The sequence below is a fragment of the Bombina bombina genome, chromosome 1 (genome assembly GCF_027579735.1).
Source record: "Bombina bombina isolate aBomBom1 chromosome 1, aBomBom1.pri, whole genome shotgun sequence".
NCBI lineage: Eukaryota > Metazoa > Chordata > Amphibia > Anura > Bombinatoridae > Bombina > Bombina bombina.
Genome location: NC_069499.1, coordinates 1,593,481,886 through 1,593,500,889, shown reverse-complemented (window position 1 = coordinate 1,593,500,889; position 19,004 = coordinate 1,593,481,886). Strand labels below are relative to the sequence as shown.

At 47.7% G+C, this 19,004-nt stretch overlaps 1 protein-coding gene across 1 annotated transcript in view; it reads left to right on the top strand.

The window, feature by feature from the left end:
- DNAH9 (dynein axonemal heavy chain 9) overlaps positions 1 to 19,004 on the top strand; it is a 739,144-nt gene that overhangs the window by 674,152 nt on the left and 45,988 nt on the right. Inside the window, exons 60-61 of the mRNA XM_053688948.1 lie at positions 3,801 to 3,949; positions 4,137 to 4,264. Coding sequence (XP_053544923.1) covers positions 3,801 to 3,949; positions 4,137 to 4,264 — 277 coding nt within the window. The remainder of the gene's footprint in view (positions 1 to 3,800; positions 3,950 to 4,136; positions 4,265 to 19,004) is intronic.

Sequence of the window (19,004 nt, the reverse complement as noted above, 5' to 3'; positions counted from 1 at the left end):
TAGACCCTTTCCTGACTGACTCTAAATACCAGCGGGCGGCCAAAACCAGCGTTAGGACCCCCTAACGCTGGTTTTGACGGCTAACGCAGAACTCTAAATCTAGGCGTATGTAAAATAATTAAGTCTAAATCCTATGCAGTGCACTAAAACAGAGCCATTAAACTTGAGACCCCCAGTGCAACAGCTCCTTAAAAACAATTCACCCCTTAATCACCCTGATCCAAAACCCTTAAACTCATTCTCAAATCTCAATCATGTCCCCTAAACAGCCATGCACCCCAAACCCCCCAATACAAGTAACCCCTTTGTTTGCAATAGCAGTGAGGATACTCGGTTTTCAGGTACTGGTCATTTTGTAGATTAGATTTAGCTATACCGGTTTCGCAATAACTAACGGATATCAGGCTACTTAATACAACCTATGTACTGTGTACCTATAAGAATATGATTGTATCATATAAATAAAAGGCCAGGTATGTTTGTCAGATGCAGTCATGCGCAGTAGAGACTGCAGAGGACAAACATACCTGGCCTTGATCAGCAGAGTGCGCACTTCGGAAGCTGCCTGGTTGGGGGTGGCCGGGCATGCCATGATGGGGGTGTGACTGACAGGCGTGACAAGGGGGCGTGGCCCCGTGGGCATGACAAGGGGATGTGACCTTTTGGGAGCACGCGTGAAGGGGGCGTGACCAAACGGGAGAGAGGTGGGAGACACCAAAAGAGGTGGGAGACACCAAAAGAGAGGAGAAATATAGAAAGCAAGAAAAAGAGGGGGAAGAGAGAGAGAGCAAAAGAGAGGGGAGAGAGAGAGCGCAAAAGAGGGAGAGAGAGAGCGCAAAAGAGGGAGAGAGAGAGCGCAAAAGAGGGGAGAGAGAGAGCGCAAAAGAGGGGAGAGAGAGAGAGGACAAAAGAGGGGGGAGAGAGCAGAAGAGGGTTGAAGAGAGAGAAAGCGAGCAAAAGATTGGAGAGAGAGCAAAAGAGGGGGGAGAGAGCGCAAAATATGGGGGGAGAGAGAGAGCTTAAAAGAGAGGGGGAGAGAGCGCAAAAGAGAGAGGGAGCAAGGGTTGGAACCGCGGTACTTAAAAAATTGGTCCGTGTACACGGGCTTTAGGACTAGTAAGTCTATAAATGGCTACTGGCTTCTATCGACGCCTCAAAAGTGTACTGTAATCTTAGGCACGGTTTATATTTATATGATACAATCATATTCTTATCATAATCTATTGTTTAAGAAAATGAGTAACTCACAATAGTTAGGTAAAATTAATAGGGTTAAAGACAAGTCCATAAAGTCTCTAATTTACTTCCAATTCCAAATAAGAGGTTAAGACACGGAGCTCCTTGCAGATGCGTGATGCGACCTCACAGTTTGGCAGCTAACTCTGCCACCAGCATGCAGCATTACTTAACAATTCATTATTTATTTATTATTTTTAAAACGTATGATCATATCAATATTTTTTGGTGGGGCACAACATTCCGTTTGGGTGGGCATTGTCCCCCAATGTCCCCCCTTGGAGCCAACCCTGCTAGGTGTGTGTGTATGTCTAGGTGTGTATGTGTGTGTATATGTCTAGGTGTGTATGTGTGTGTATATGTCTAGGTGTGTGTGTGTGTATATGTGTAGGTGTGTGTGGGTCTGTGTATGTGTAGGTGTGTTTGTGTGTTTGCATATGTCTAGGTGTGAATGTGTGTGTCTAGGTTTGTATGTGTAGGTGTGTTTGTGTGTGTATATGTCTAGGTGTGTGTCTGTGTGTGTGTGTGTGTATGTCTAGGTGTGTATGTGTGTGTATATGTCTAGGTGTGTATGTGTGTGTATATGTCTATGTGTGTATGTGTGTGTGTATATGTCTAGGTGTGTATGTGTGTGTGTATATGTCTAGGTGTGTGTCTGTGTGTGTGTATATGTCTAGGTGTGTATGTGTGTGTGTATATGTCTAGGTGTGTATGTGTGTGTGTTTATGTCTAGGTGTGTATGTGTGTGTGTTTATGTCTAGGTGTGTATGTGTGTATATGTCTAGGTGTGTATGTGTGTGTGTATATGTCTAGGTGTGTATGTGTGTGTGTATATGTCTAGGTGTGTATGTGTGTGTGTATATGTCTAGGTGTGTGTGTGTGAAAATGTCTAGGTGTGTATGTGTGTGTATATGTCTAGGTGTGTGTGTGTGTGTGTGTATATGTCTAGGTGTGCATGTGTGTGTATATGTCTAGGTGTGTATGTGTGTGTATATGTCTAGGTGTGTATGTATATGTCTAGGTGTGCATGTGTGTGTATATGTCTAGGTGTGTATGTGTGTGTATATGTCTAGGTGTGTATGTGTGTGTGTATAGGTCTAGGTGTGTGTGTGTGTGTATGTATATGTCTAGGTGTGTATGTGTGTGTATATGTCTAGGTGTGTATGTGTGTGTATATGTCTAGGTGTGTATGTGTGTGTATATATGTCTAGGTGTGTATGCGTGTGTATATGTCTAGGTGTGCATGTGTGTGTATATGTCTAGGTGTGTATGTGTGTGTGTGTATATGTCTAGGTGTGTATGTGTGTGTATATGTCTAGGTGTGTATGGGTGTGTATGTGTGTGTATATGTCTAGGTGTGTATGTGTGTGTATGTGTTTATGTCTAGGTGTGTATGTGTGTGTATATGTCTAGGTGTGTATGTGTGTGTGTGTATATGTCTAGGTGTGTATGTGTGTGTATATGTCTAGGTGTGTATGTGTGTGTGTGTTTATGTCTAGGTGTGTATGTGTGTGTGTTTATGTCTAGGTGTGTATGTGTGTGTGTTTATGTCTAGGTGTGTATGTGTGTGTGTTTATGTCTAGGTGTGTGTATGTGTGTGTATATGTCTAGGTGTGTATGTGTGTGTGTTTATGTCTAGGTGTGTGTATGTGTGTGTATATGTCTAGGTGTGTGTATGTGTGTGTATATGTCTAGGTGTGTATGTGTGTGTTTATATGTCTAGGTGTGTATGTGTGTGTATGTGTTTATGTCTAGGTGTGTATGTGTGTGTATATGTCTAGGTGTGTATGTGTGTGTATATGTCTAGGTGTGTATGTGTGTGTTTTTATGTCTAGGTGTGTGTATGTGTGTGTATATGTCTAGGTGTGTATGTGTGTGTATATATGTCTAGGTGTGTATGTGTGTGTGTTTACGTCTAGGTGTGTATGTGTGTGTGTATATGTCTAGGTGTGTATGTGTGTGTATGTGTTTATGTCTAGGTGTGTATGTGTGTGTATATGTCTAGGTGTGTATGTGTGTGTATATGTCTAGGTGTGTATGTGTGTGTATATGTCTAGGTGTGTGTGTGTGTGTGTTTATGTCTAGGTGTGTGTGTGTGTTTATGTCTAGGTGTGTATGTGTGTGTGTTTATGTCTAGGTGTGTATGTGTGTGTGTTTATGTCTAGGTGTGTATGTGTGTGTGTTTATGTCTAGGTGTGTGTGTGTGTTTATGTCTAGGTGTGTATGTGTGTGTGTATATGTCTAGGTGTGTATGTGTGTGTGTATATGTCTAGGTGTGTATGTGTGTGTGTATTTGTCTAGGTGTGTATGTGTGTGTGTGTGTTTATGTCTAGGTATGTGTGTTTGTATATGTCTAGGTATGTGTGTGTGTGTATATGTCTAGGTGTGTATGTGTGTGTAGATGCAAAGTATTAGCATGTATAGTGTTGGACAAGTATACAAAAGCAAAGTAAATTTAAAAAAAAGTTTTCAACCTTGAAATTGAATTATTTTCAAAATGAAAACTCTAATGCTGTTTAGGTGACGTCTGTGCCACCCACTGATGGTTTTGTTATGGTTTGCAGAGATTTTGTGGAGGAGAAGCTGGGCAGTAAATATGTCGTTGGGAGAGAGTTGGACTTTGCCACATCCTATGAGGAATCTGGACCGGCTACTCCCATATTCTTTATCCTGTCCCCTGGAGTGGATCCTCTCAAGGATGTGGAAAAACAAGGTACTAACAATGTGCCATGTGACCAGTGGCCCTTACAGACACAGATATCCCGGTCTCTTGCACTATATTACCTGGCACATGGTCGGTTTTATATAAAAGGATGCACAAATATCCTGCCATGACGTTTTATTATTATTTGTTTGTAAGTGCTGCTAATTCTTACAGATTGTTTATTTGCATTTTGCAGGGAAGAAGCTGGGTTACACGTTTGATAACTGTAATCTTCATAATGTGTCTCTGGGTCAGGGCCAGGAGATTGTGGCTGAGCAAGCCCTGGATCTGGCTGCTAAAGAAGGGCACTGGGTTATTTTGCAGGTATGTGGGCATATACCAGTGTCTAGGTGCAGGTATGTGGGTATATACCAGTGTCTAGGTGCAGGTATGGGGATGTATAACACTGTGTAGGTGTGCGTGCAGGTATGTGGGCATATACCAGTGTCTAGGTGCAGGTATAGCAGTGTATAAAACTGTGTGGGTGCAGGTATGTGGGCATATACCAGTGTCTAGGTGCAGGTATGGGGGTGTATAACACTGTGTAGGTGTGGGTGCAGATATGTTGGCATATATCAGTGTCTAGGTGCAAGTATGTGGGTTTACAACACTGTGTATGTGTGGGTGCAGGTATGTGGGCGTATACCAATGTCTAGGTGCAGGTATGGGAGTGTATAACACTGTGTAGGTGTGGGTGCAGGTATGTGGGCATATACCAGTGTCTAGGTGCAGGTATGTGGGCATATACCAGTGTCCAGGTGCAGGTATGGGGGTGTAACACTGTGTGGGTGCAGGTATATGGGCATATACCAGTGTCTAGGTGCAGGTATGGGGCATATAACACTGTGTAGGTGTGGGTGCAGGTTTGTGGGCATATACCAGTGTCTAGGTGCAGGTATGAGGGTGTATAACACTGTGTGGGTGCAGGTATGTGGGCATATACCAGTGTCTAGGTGCAGGTATGGGGGGTGTATAACACTGTGTAGATGTCAGTGCAGGTATATGGGCATATACCAGTGTCTAGGTGCAGGTATGGGGGTGTATAACACTGTGTAGGTGTGGGTGCAGGTATGTGGGCATATACCAGTGTCTAGGTGCAGGTATGGGGGGTGTATAACACTGTGTAGATGTCAGTTCAGGTATATGGGAATATACCAGTGTCTAGGTGCAGGTATGGGGGTGTATAACACTGGGTAGGTGTGGGTGCAGGTATGTGGGCATATACCAGTGTCTAGGTGCAGGTATAGGGGGTGTATAACACTGTGTAGATGTCAGTGCAGGTATATGGGCATATACCAGTGTCTAGGTGCAGGTATGGGGGTGTACCACTGTGTGGGTGCAGGTATATGGGCATATACCAGAGTCTAGGTGCAGGTATGGGGGTGTATAACACTGTAAAGCTGTGGGTACAGTTATGTGGGCATATGCCAGTGTGTGGGTGCAGGTATAAGGTATATACCAATGTTTAGGTGTGAGTGCAGGTATGGGGCATATTCCAGTGTGTAGGTGTGAGTGCAGGTATGGGGCATATACCAGTGTGCAAGTGTGGGTAAGGTATAAGGGCATTTACCAGTGTGTGGGTACAGGTATGGGGGCATATATCAATGTGTAGTTGTTGATACGAGCATGGGGACGAATACCAGTGTGTAGGTGTCAGTGCAGTTATGGGGGCATATACCAGTGTTTAGGTGTGAGTGCAGGTATGGGGCATATTCCAGTGTGTAGGTGTGAGTGCAGGTATGGGGCATATACCAGTGTGCAAGTGTGGGTAAGGTATAAGGGCATTTACCAGTGTGTGGGTACAGGTATGGGGGCATATACCAGTGTGTAGGTGTGAGTGCAGGTATAGGGACATGCACCAGTGTGTAGGTGTGAGTACAGGTATGGGGACATATACCAGTGTGAAGGTGTGAGTGCAGGTATGGGGGCATATACCAGTGTTTAAGTGTGAGTGCAGTAGTGTGTAGGTACAAGTATGGGGGTGGCATATACCAGTGTGTAGATGTGAGTGCAGGCATGGGGACATATACCAGTGTGTAAGTGTGAGTGCAGGTATGAGGACATATAATACCAATGTGTAGGTGCGAGTGCAGGTATGGGGACATATACCAGTGTGTAGGTATGAGTGCAGGTATGGGGACATATACCAGTGTGTTAGTGTGAGTGCAGGTATGGGGACATATACCAGTGTGTGAGTGCAGGCATGGGGACATATACCAGTGTGTGAGTGCAGGTATGGGGACATATAATACTAATGTGTAGGTGTGAGTGCAGGTATGGGGACACATAATAGTGTGTATGTATGAGTGCAATAGTAACACTAGAACAGTTTGTAGCTCAGCTCCACTGTCAGATGCAGGCCAAAAAGGGTGCTGTAATCCCTTTAGCCACAATGAATCCACAAAAGAAGGCAGCACCTTGCAGTATAAAAATATCTTTATTTCCACATACTGGAATAAAAAGGTGACGTTTCGGGTAGAGAACCCTTAATCATACCATGATTAAGGGTTCTCTACCCCAAAACGTCACCTTTTTATTCCAGTATGTGGAAATAAAGATAGTTTTATACTGCAAGGTGCTGCCTTCTTTTGTGGATTCATTATGTATGAGTGCAGGAATGGGGACATATACCAGTGTGTAAGTGTGAGTGCAGATATGGGGACATATATCAGTGTGTAGGTGTGAGTGCCGGCATGGGGACATATACCAGTGTGTAAGTGTGAGTGCAGATATGGGGACATATATCAGTGTGTAGGTGTGAGTGCCGGCATGGGGACATATACCAGTGTGTAAGTGTGAGTGCAGATATGGGGACATATATCAGTGTGTAGGTGTGAGTGCCGGCATGGGGACATATACCAGTGTGTAGGTGTGAGTGCCGGCATGGGGACATATACCAGTGTGTAGGTATGAGTGCTCGGCATGGGGACATATACCAGTGTGTAAGTGTGAGTGCAGATATGGGGACATATATCAGTGTGTAGGTGTGAGTGCCGGCATGGGGACATATACCAGTGTGTAGGTGTGAGTGCCGGCATGGGGACATATACCAGTGTGTAGGTGTGAGTGCTCGGCATGGGGACATATACCAGTGTGTAAGTGTGAGTGCAGATATAGGGACATATATCAGTGTGTAGGTGTGAGTGCCGGCATGGGGACATATACCAGTGTGTAGGTGTGAGTGCCGGCATGGGGACATATACCAGTGTGTAGGTGTGAGTGCCGGCATAGGGACATATACCAGTGTGTAGGTGTGAGTGCCGGCATGGGGACATATACCAGTGTGTAGGTGTGAGTGCCGGCATGGGGACATATACCAGTGTGTAGGTGTGAGTGTCGGCATGGGGACATATACCAGTGTGTAGCTATGAGTGCAGGTATGGGGACATATACCAGTGTGTAGGTGTGAGTGCAGATATGAGGACATATACCAGTGTGTAGGTTTGAGTGCAGGTATAGGGACATATACCAGAGTGTAGGTGTGAGTGCAGGTATGGGGACATATACCAGTGTGTAGGTGTGAGTGCAGGTATGGGGACATATACCAGTGTGTAAGTGTGAGTGCAGGTATGGGGACATATAATACCAGTGTGTAGGTGTGAGTGCAGGTATGGGGACATATAATACCAGTGTGTAGGTGTGAGTGCAGGTATGGGGACATATAATACCAGTGTGTAGGTGTGAGTGCAGGTATGGGGACATATAATACCAGTGTGTAGGTGTGAGTGCAGGTATGGGGACATATACCAGTGTGTAGGTGTGAGTGCAGGTATGGGGACATATACCAGTGTGTGTGAGTGCAGGTATGGGGACATATACCAGTGTGTAGGTATGAGTGTAGGTATGGGGACATAGACCAGTGTGTAGGTATGAGTGTAGGTATGGGGACATATACCAGTGTGTAGGTGTGAGTGCAGGTATGGGGACATATACCAGTGTGTGTGAGTGCAGGTATGGGGACATATACCAGTGTGTAGGTGTGAGTGCAGGTATGGGGACATATACCAGTGTGTGGGTGTGAGTGCAGGTATGGGGACATATACCAGTGTGTAGGTGTGAGTGCAGGTATGGGGACATATACCAGTGTGTAGGTATGAGTGCAGGTATAGGGACCTATACCAGTGTGTAGGTGTGAGTGCAGGTATGGGGACATATACCAGTGTGTGTGAGTGCAGGTATGGGGACATATACCAGTGTGTAGGTGTGAGTGCCGGCATGGGGACATATACCAGTGTGTAGGTGTGAGTGCCGGCATGGGGACATATACCAGTGTGTAGGTGTGAGTGCCGGCATGGGGACATATACCAGTGTGTAGGTGTGAGTGTCGGCATGGGGACATATACCAGTGTGTAGGTGTGAGTGTCGGCATGGGGACATATACCAGTGTGTAGGTGTGAGTGCTCGGCATGGGGACATATACCAGTGTGTAGGTGTGAGTGCCGGCATGGGGACATATACCAGTGTGTAGGTGTGAGTGCCGGCATGGGGACATATACCAGTGTGTAGGTGTGAGTGCCGGCATAGGGACATATACCAGTGTGTAGGTGTGAGTGCCGGCATGGGGACATATACCAGTGTGTAGGTGTGAGTGCAGGTATGGGGACATATACCAGTGTGTAGCTATGAGTGCAGGTATGGCGACATATACCAGTGTGTAGGTGTGAGTGCAGGTATGGCGACATATACCAGTGTGTAGCTATGAGTGCAGGTATGGGGACATATACCAGTGTGTAGGTGTGAGTGCAGGTATGGGGACATATACCAGTGTGTAGGTATGAGTGCAGGTATGGGGACATATACCAGTGTGTAGCTATGAGTGCAGGTATGGCGACATATACCAGTGTGTAGGTGTGAGTGCAGGTATGGCGACATATACCAGTGTGTAGCTATGAGTGCAGGTATGGGGACATATACCAGTGTGTAGGTGTGAGTGCAGATATGAGGACATATACCAGTGTGTAGGTTTGAGTGCAGGTATAGGGACATATACCAGAGTGTAGGTGTGAGTGCAGGTATGGGGACATATACCAGTGTGTAGGTGTGAGTGCAGGTATGGGGACATATACCAGTGTGTAAGTGTGAGTGCAGGTATGGGGACATATAATACCAGTGTGTAGGTGTGAGTGCAGGTATGGGGACATATACCAGTGTGTAGGTATGAGTGTAGGTATGTGGACATATAATACCAGTTTGTAGGTGTGAGTGCAGGTATGGGGACATATAATACCAGTGTGTAGGTGTGAGTGCAGGTATGGGGACATATACCAGTGTGTAGGTGTGAGTGCAGGTATGGGGACATATACCAGTGTGTAGGTATGAGTGTAGGTATGTGGACATATAATACCAGTTTGTAGGTGTGAGTGCAGGTATGGGGACATATAATACCAGTGTGTAGGTGTGAGTGCAGGTATGGGGACATACAGGGAGTGCAGAATTATTAGGCAAGTTGTATTTTTGAGGATTAATTTTATTATTGAACAACAACCATGTTCTCAATAAACCCAAAAAACTCATTAATATCAAAGCTGAATAGTTTTGGAAGTAGTTTTTAGTTTGTTTTTAGTTATAGCTATTTTAGGGGGATATCTGTGTGTGCAGGTGACTATTACTGTGCATAATTATTAGGCAACTTAACAAAAAACAAATATATACCCATTTCAATTATTTATTTTTACCAGTGAAACCAATATAACATCTCAACATTCACAAATATACATTTCTGACATTCAAAAACAAAACAAAAACAAATCAGTGACCAATATAGCCACCTTTCTTTGCAAGGACACTCAAAAGCCTGCCATCCATGGATTCTGTCAGTGTTTTGATCTGTTCACCATCAACATTGCGTGCAGCAGCAACCACAGACTCCCAGACACTGTTCAGAGAGGTGTACTGTTTTCCCTCCTTGTAAATCTCACATTTGATGATGGACCACAGGTTCTCAATGGGGTTCAGATCAGGTGAACAAGGAGGCCATGTCATTAAATTTTCTTATTTTATACCCTTTCTTGCCAGCCACGCTGTGGAGTACTTGGATGCTTGTGATGGAGCATTGTCCTGCATGAAAATCACGTTTTTCTTGAAGGATGCAGACTTCTTCCTGTACCACTGCTTGAAGAAGGTGTCTTCCAGAAACTGGCAGTAGGACTGGGAGTTGAGCTTGACTCCATCCTCAACCTGAAAAGGCCCCACAAGCTCATCTTTGATGATACCAGCCCAAACCAGTTGTTACAGAAGCATTAGTTATTTTGTTGTGAAGAGCTTATTTCCCAGCAGCAATGCCTGAACCAGCAAGCCAGCGCCTAAGAAGGGCTCCAAGAAAACCGTAACAAGTATCATTTCATAAAGAGTTAACTCTTTTTTTTCAGCTTTTAGAAACTATTGTCTAATCACCTCTGGAGCCAGACTGGTAATTGATAAGATGAACTTGTAAACTTGTTATCTTAAGTACTGTAATCCTATTGTGGCCTGTCAAAGGACAGTGCTCTCTATCTAAATGTTTGATGGGGGATTTTGTGCTTCCCCCCCTCTCCCCCTGGGAGTGCCCTGTGTGCATGTAACCTTAATAAAAAGCAGGCTGGGCATCCCAGTCCTGAGTTCTTGTTTGACCCTCAATCGCAGCGTTGACTCGTTTTTGTGGGCAGAAGGGTATCCTAGCGGTACTGCAGCTAAGGGAGATTATTCTATATTTGCGAGACTCATATAGAATACTATGGAAAGCAGCTTCTCCCCTCTTTAGCAATAGGGATCCAGGCTACTAAGCGGTCCATCTCTCAGCGAGACTAAGGGTAACCGTAACATTTGGCGGCAGCGGCGGGATTTTCCTGGATTTCCTAGGAGAGGTACAGAACGGATGGAGAGCGCTTACGAAAAATTGAAGCGTACAACCCAAAAGGATTTACTTGAAAGCAGAGGGGGGTACGCCAGCAACCGGCCGAGGAGAGAGCTGATCGCAGAATTGACCGAACTGGATCAGAGCTTCACAATGGCGGAAACACCGACCACGATTAGTGACGAAAAAACCAGGATTGTTCGGGAAAGGCTCTCATTATACGGGCCGAACCCCTCCATGGAATTGGTACTGCAGTTGATGGCAGAGGCGGACGAGGATATACGAGAGACTCGAGCCCACGAACTCAACCTAGCGAATGCACACCGCAATGCTGAAGCCCCGCAGGTAATCATCCCTGTCGAAAATGCTGGGAGGCCCAAGATACCCTATGCGGCATTTCGACCCTTCCTAGAGAGCGAGACAGGGATTGATGAATATTTGGCGGACTTCGAAAGGCAATGTGCCCTGCACCAGATTCCCAACAGAGAGTGGCCCACGATATTGTCTGGGAAACTATCCGGGCGAGCCCTGGAAGCCTTTCGTACTCTGGGTGCTGAGGAAGTGACACAGTATGAGCTAGTTAAGGAGACACTGTTGCGACGGTACGCTGTAACTCCGGACACGTATCGCCGACAGTTTCGGGGCACGGAAAAGAAGCCTAACGATACCCATATGGAATGGGCGCACCGAATGCGGAGAGCGGCAAATCACTGGCTGAGCGGAAGTAAAGCGGTGACTGGGGAGGAAATTTTACAATTGTTTCTCTTAGAACATTTTTATAATGGCATGGAACAGCAAGGGAAGGAATGGCTGCGAGACAGGCGGCCTTCTACCTTAGAAGAAGCAGCCAAATTGGCCGATGAACATTATGACTCCCGTCTTCACGAACCCATGAACTACCGAGCTCCAGCACGGGTCGAACCCAGAGAGGTTTACCGTGCACCCCCTCGTACTGAATTCCGAGCCCCGGTGCCCACAAGGCCCGTCCGACACTCAGGACCACCCAATAACAGCTCTGAGCGTCCCAGACCGACTTGCCACCGATGCAAGCAACCAGGGCATTTCATGGCTAGCTGCCCCCTTAATACGCACCAGACACCCAGGAATTACAATTACCCCTCTGGGTCCTATCGTCCGGCCCGGGCCCTCTGTGTTAACCAAGAGGCCCCTATGGAGGGATATGTGGGGCCGCTTCACGAGGCAGACCCTGTATATGCTGCCTCAGATAACCGCCAGCACCATCGGCAGAGGGTATGGCTCGAGGGGCGATCTACCGAGGGATTGCGAGACACAGGGCTACTATCACGCTGGTACAGAGTCATTTGGTGCCAGAGCACAAGCGATCCGGACAGACTGTGGCCGTTAGAGTGGCGGGGGGGGATGTGTACAAAATTCCAACAGCTAAAGTGCATCTTGATTGGGGAGCGGGAAAGGGGGCTGTGAACGTGGGCCTAATGGATAATTTACCTGCCGAAGTACTACTGGGCAACGATTTGGGCCCCATGACTTCTGCCTATGCTCCAGTATGCAACAACGAGGCGGACCCAGTGACTACACGGGCCCAAGCCCGGACGGAGCGAGAGCTCTCACCAGTGCGGGAGACACAGGTAAGACCTACCCCGACCTTGCCTGACAGGTTAGGCCCCATACCCTGGGACACCCCAGATGCTTTCGAGGCAGAGTCTAAGACTGACCCGACCTTACAAAAGTACCGGGAACGAGCAGAGACCGGAGGGGGCGGGGCAGATAACGAAACATTCTTATGGGAAAAAGGGAAACTATACCGCTGGACAGAGAAAAGGGGACAGCGTAGGCGACAGCTGGTAGTGCCCCACAAATACCGTCAAGAAATCCTCAAAATAGGCCACGACATCCCCTTAGCAGGCCACCTAGCCGTTACCCGTACCCTACACCGCATTACTCACACGTTCTTTTGGCCAGGGGTGCACGCTGACGTTAGAACTTACTGTAACACCTGCGATGTGTGTCAACGAGTAGGAAGGCGAGGCGATCACCCTAAAGCCCAGCTAGTAAATATGCCCCATTGTAGAGGAACCCTTCAGCCGGGTTGCTATTGACCTAGTGGGACCACTGGCTACCCCTAGTCCCTCCGGTAAGCGATACATTCTTACCGTAGTGGACTACGCTACCAGGTACCCAGAGGCTGTCGCCCTATCCAACATACAAGCGGATACGGTAGCGAATGCACTAGTACAGGTGTTCTCCCAGGTAGGATTTCCAAAAGAAATCCTATCCGACCGAGGCACCCAATTTACGGCTGAATTGACCCAACAACTCTGGCAGGTTTGCAAAATTAAGTCCCTCCTGAGCTCCCCATACCACCCCCAGACGAACGGGCTGTGTGAGAGGTTCAAGGGGACCCTCAAGCAAATGCTCAAGACGTTCACTCAGGAATACCGAGACTGGGAACGCTTCCTGCCGCACCTCCTATTTGCTTATCGGGAGGTGCCCCAGGAAACGACAGGGTTCTCTCCCTTCGAGTTGCTCTATGGAAGAAAGGTACGGGGACCCCTAAACCTGATCCGGGAGCACTGGGAGGGAGAGTTGGAGGCTGACGGTGTCCCCATTGTGCCATACGTGCTGGAACTCAGGGACCGAATGGAGCAATTAGCCAAATCCGTGCGGGCTAATCTCCAGTTGGCCCAGAGAAGACAGAAAGTATGGTACGATCGGGGGGCCCGAAAGAGAATCTTCACCATAGGACAAAAGGTGTTAGTACTTAAGCCGGTGAAGACAGACAAATTGCAGGCGTCCTGGCAGGGTCCCTACCAGATCGTAGAGAAAAGGGGAGACACCACTTATGTGATAGCTAGCTGCCACGACAACAATCTTAGAAAGACATTCCATGTAAACATGCTCAAGGAATATTTTGAGCGGCCAGAGAACGTGACGGCCGTATGTTGTTCCCCTCAGGAAGACCCCGACAGTTTACCCATTCCAGACCTATTAGAAAAGAGCATCCCCACAGGTATAGTGGCGCAGGTTCAGATAGGGGACCGACTTAGCCCCACTGAAAGGGAGCAGCTCAACCAACTCCTCCAGTCTAAACACCTCACCTTCTCCCCGAAGCCAGGGTACACTACTTTAACCACCCACCAGGTAGATACTCCGGGACAAGCTCCCTTGCGCCAGGCTCCGTACCGAATCCCCGAAGCAGTTAGGACAGGAATGAAGAAGGAGATCGATGAGATGCTCCAGCTCAGGGTAATTGAGCCCTCCGATAGTCCCTGGGCCTCCCCAGTTGTCTTGGTGCCCAAGAAAGATGGGACCACCCGGTTCTGCGTAGACTATCGGAGGCTCAATGAAAATACCGTGACGGACGCTTACCCTATGCCCAGGGTAGACGAGCTACTCGATCGTATAGCCAGGGGAAATTACCTGACCACTATTGACCTCTGCAAAGGTTACTGGCAGATTCCCCTGGCCCCGGAGGCTATCCCCAAGTCGGCATTCGTCACCCCCATCCGGCTTATATCAGTTTAGGGTAATGCCGTTTGGGATGAAGAATGCCCCAGCTACATTCCAGCGCTTGGTGGATAGGCTCCTGGATGGCTTCCAGAGTTTTGCTTGCGCCTACCTGGACGACATAGCGATCCACAGTGAGTCCTGGGAGGACCACTTAGCTCATGTGGAATGGTTCTGGATCAGATCCGGGCTGCTGGCCTGACTCTGAAGCCAGAAAAATGCCACTTTGGGATGGCCGAGGTACAGTACCTGGGTCACCGGGTGGGGTGTGGAAAGCAGCGACCAGAGCCGGCCAAAATAGAAGCTGTCGCCAATTGGCCCACCCCCATCACTAAGACTCAGGTCCTAGCCTTCCTGGGCACGGCAGGGTACTATAGACGGTTCGTACCAGACTACAGCACACTTGCCAAACCCCTGACTGACTTGACCAAGAAGAACTTACCTCGACAGGTCCTGTGGTCTCCCCACTGTGAAACGGCTTTCCAGGCTCTCAAAAATGCTCTAATTAACGCTCCTGTCTTGGCGGCCCCAGCCCTTAACAAACGTTTTATCGTCCATACAGATGCTTCCATGTTCGGGCTGGGAGCCGTCCTCAGCCAAGTAGGCGAAGATGGAGGGGAGCATCCAGTTGCCTACATCAGCCGGAAGCTCCTGCCCCGCGAAGTCAGCTATGCAGCGGTCGAAAAGGAGTGTTTGGCTTTGGTGTGGGCATTAAAGAAATTGACTCCCTATTTATATGGTCAGGAGTTCACTCTGGTCACCGACCATAACCCGTTGGTGTGGCTGAACCGGGTCTCTGGAGATAACGGCAGGCTATTACGTTGGAGCTTATCGTTGCAACCCTTCAATTTCACCATTACTTACAGACCTGGGAAACAGAATGGCAACGCCGACGGGTTGTCCAGACAAACCGACCTCAGCCCCGCATAATCAGCGGTCTGGACAGCCTTAGTCTGCCCCGAAAAGGGGTCAGACCGTGTCTGCCAGAGTGTTCCACAGAAAGGGAGCACTGTTACAGAAGCATTAGTTATTTTGTTGTGAAGAGCTTATTTCCCAGCAGCAATGCCTGAACCAGCAAGCCAGCGCCTAAGAAGGGCTCCAAGAAAACCGTAACAAGTATCATTTCATAAAGAGTTAACTCTTTTTTTTCAGCTTTTAGAAACTATTGTCTAATCACCTCTGGAGCCAGACTGGTAATTGATAAGATGAACTTGTAAACTTGTTATCTTAAGTACTGTAATCCTATTGTGGCCTGTCAAAGGACAGTGCTCTCTATCTAAATGTGTGATGGGGGATTTTGTGCTTCCCCCCCTCTCCCCCTGGGAGTGCCCTGTGTGCATGTAACCTTAATAAAAAGCAGGCTGGGCATCCCAGTCCTGAGTTCTTGTTTGACCCTCAATCGCAGCGTTGACTCGTTTTTGTGGGCAGAAGGGTATCCTAGCGGTACTGCAGCTAAGGGAGATTATTCTATATATTGCGAGACTCATATAGAATACTATGGAAAGCAGCTTCTCCCCTCTTTAGCAATAGGGATCCAGGCTACTAAGCGGTCCATCTCTCAGCGAGACTAAGGGTAACCGTAACACCAGTACTCCACCTCCACCTTGCTGGCGTCTGAGTCGGACTGGAGCTCTCTGCCCTTTACCAATCCAGCCACGGGCCCATCCATCTGGCCCATCAAGACTCACTCTCATTTCATCAGTCCATAAAACCTTAGAAAAATCAGTCCTGAGATATTTCTTGGCCCAGTCTTGACGTTTCAGCTTGTGTGTCATGTTCAGTGGTGGTCGTCTTTCAGCCTTTCTTACCTTGGCCATGTCTCTGAGTATTGCACACCTTGTGCTTTTGGGCACTCCAGTGATGTTGCAGCTCTGAAATATGGCCAAACTGGTGGCAAGTGGCATCTTGGCAGCTGCACGCTTGACTTTTCTCAGTTCATGGGCAGTTATTTTGCGCCTTGGTTTTTCCACACGCTTCTTGCGACCCTGTTGACTATTTTGAATGAAACGCTTGATTGTTCGATGATCACGCTTCAGAAGCTTTGCAATTTTAAGAGTGCTGCATCCCTCTGCAAGATATCTCACTATTTTTGACTTTTCTGAGCCTGTCAAGTCCTTCTTTTGACCCATTTTGCCAAAGGAAAGGAAGTTGCCTAATAATTATGCACACCTGATATAGGGTGTTGATGTCATTAGACCACACCCCTTCTCATTACAGAGATGCACATCACCTAATATACTTAATTGGTAGTAGGCTTTCGAGCCTATACAGCTTGGAGTAAGACAACATGCATAAAGAGGATGATGTGGTCAAAATACTCATTTGCCTAATAATTCTGCACTCCCTGTATACCAGTGTGTAGGTATGAGTGTAGGTATGGGGACATATACCAGTGTGTAGGTATGGGGACATATACCAGTGTGTAGGTGTGAGTGCAGATATGGGACATATACCAGTGTGTAGGTGTGAGTGCAGGTATGGGGACATGTACCAGTTTGTAAGTGTGAGTGCAGGTATGGGGACATATAATGCCAGTGTGTAGGTGTGAGTGCAGGTTTGGGGACATGTACCAGTGTGTAAGTGTGAGTGCAGGTATGGGGACATATAATGCCAGTGTGTAGGTGTGAGTGCAGGTATGGGGACATATACCAGTGTGTAGGTGTGAGTGCAGGTATGGGGACATGTACCAGTGTGTAGGTATGAGTGCAGGTATGCGGACATGTACCAGTGTGTAAGTGTTAGTGCAGGTATGGGGACATGTACCAGTGTGTAGGTATGAGTGCAGGTATGGGGACATGTACCAGTGTGTGGGTGTGAGTGCAGGTATGCGGACATGTACCAGTGTGTAAGTGTTAGTGCAGGTATGGGGACATATATCAGTGTGTAGGTGTGAGTGCCGGCATGGGACATATACCAGTGTGTAAGTGTGAGTGCAGATATGGGGACATATATCAGTGTGTAGGTGTGAGTGCCGGCATGGGGACATATACCAGTGTGTAAGTGTAAGTGCAGATATGGGGACATATATCAGTGTGTAGGTGTGAGTGCCGGCATGGGACATATACCAGTGTGTAAGTGTGAGTGCAGATATGGGGACATATATCAGTGTGTAGGTGTGAGTGCCGGCATGGGACATATACCAGTGTGTAAGTGTAAGTGCAGATATGGGGACATATATCAGTGTGTAGGTGTGAGTGCCGGCATGGGGACATATACCAGTGTGTAGGTGTGAGTGCCGGCATGGGGACATATACCAGTGTGTAGGTGTGAGTGCTCGGCATGGGGACATATACCAGTGTGTAAGTGTGAGTGCAGATATGGGGACATATATCAGTGTGTAGGTGTGAGTGCCAGCATGGGACATATACCAGTGTGTAAGTGTGAGTGCAGATATGGGGACATATATCAGTGTGTAGGTGTGAGTGCCGGCATGGGGACATATACCAGTGTGTAGGTGTGAGTGCCGGCATGGGGACATATACCAGTGTGTAGGTGTGAGTGCTCGGCATGGGGACATATACCAGTGTGTAGGTGTGAGTGTCGGCATGGGGACATATACCAGTGTGTAGCTATGATTGCAGGTATGGAGACATATACCAGTGTGTAGGTGTGAGTGCAGATATGAGGACATATACCAGTGTGTAGGTTTGAGTGCAGGTATAGGGACATATACTAGAGTGTAGGTGTGAGTGCAGGTATGGGGACATATACCAGTGTGTAGGTGTGAGTGCAGGTATGGGGACATATACCAGTGTGTAGGTGTGAGTGCAGGTATGGGGACATATACCAGTGTGTAAGTGTGAGTGCAGGTATGGGGACATATAATACCAGTGTGTAGGTGTGAGTGCAGGTATGGGGACATATACCAGTGTGTGTGAGTGCAGGTATGGGGACATATACCAGTGTGTGTGAGTGCAGGTATGGGGACATATACCAGTGTGTAGGTATGAGTGTAGGTATGGGGACATATACCAGTGTGTAGGTATGAGTGTAGGTATGGGGACATATACCAGTGTGTGGGTGTGAGTGCAGGTATGGGGACATATACCAGTGTGTGTGAGTGCAGGTATGGGGACATATACCAGTGTGTAGGTGTGAGTGCAGGTATGGGGACATATACCAGTGTGTAGGTATGAGTGCAGGTATAGGGACCTATACCAGTGTGTAGGTGTGAGTGCAGTTATGGGGACATATACCAGTGTGTAGGTGTGAGTGCAGGTGTGGGGACATATACCAGTGTGTGGTTGTGAGTGCAGGTATGGGGACATATACCAGTGTGTGAGTGCAGGTATGGGGACTTATAATACCAGTGTGTAGGTGTGAGTGCAGGTATGCGGACATGTACCAGTGTGTGGGTGTGAGTGCAGGTATGCGGACATGTACCAGTGTGTAAGTGTGAGTGCAGATATGGGGACATATACCAGTGTGTGGTTGTGAGTGCAGGTATGGGGACATATACCAGTGTGTGAGTGCAGGTATGGGGACTTATAATACCAGTGTGTAGGTGTGAGTGCAGGTATGCGGACATGTACCAGTGTGTGGGTGTGAGTGCAGGTATGCGGACATGTACCAGTGTGTAAGTGTGAGTGCAGATATGGGGACATATATCAGTGTGTAGGTGTGAGTGCCGGCATGGGACATATACCAGTGTGTAAGTGTGAGTGCAGATATGGGGACATATATCAGTGTGTAGGTGTGAGTGCCGGCATGGGACATATACCAGTGTGTAAGTGTGAGTGCAGATAT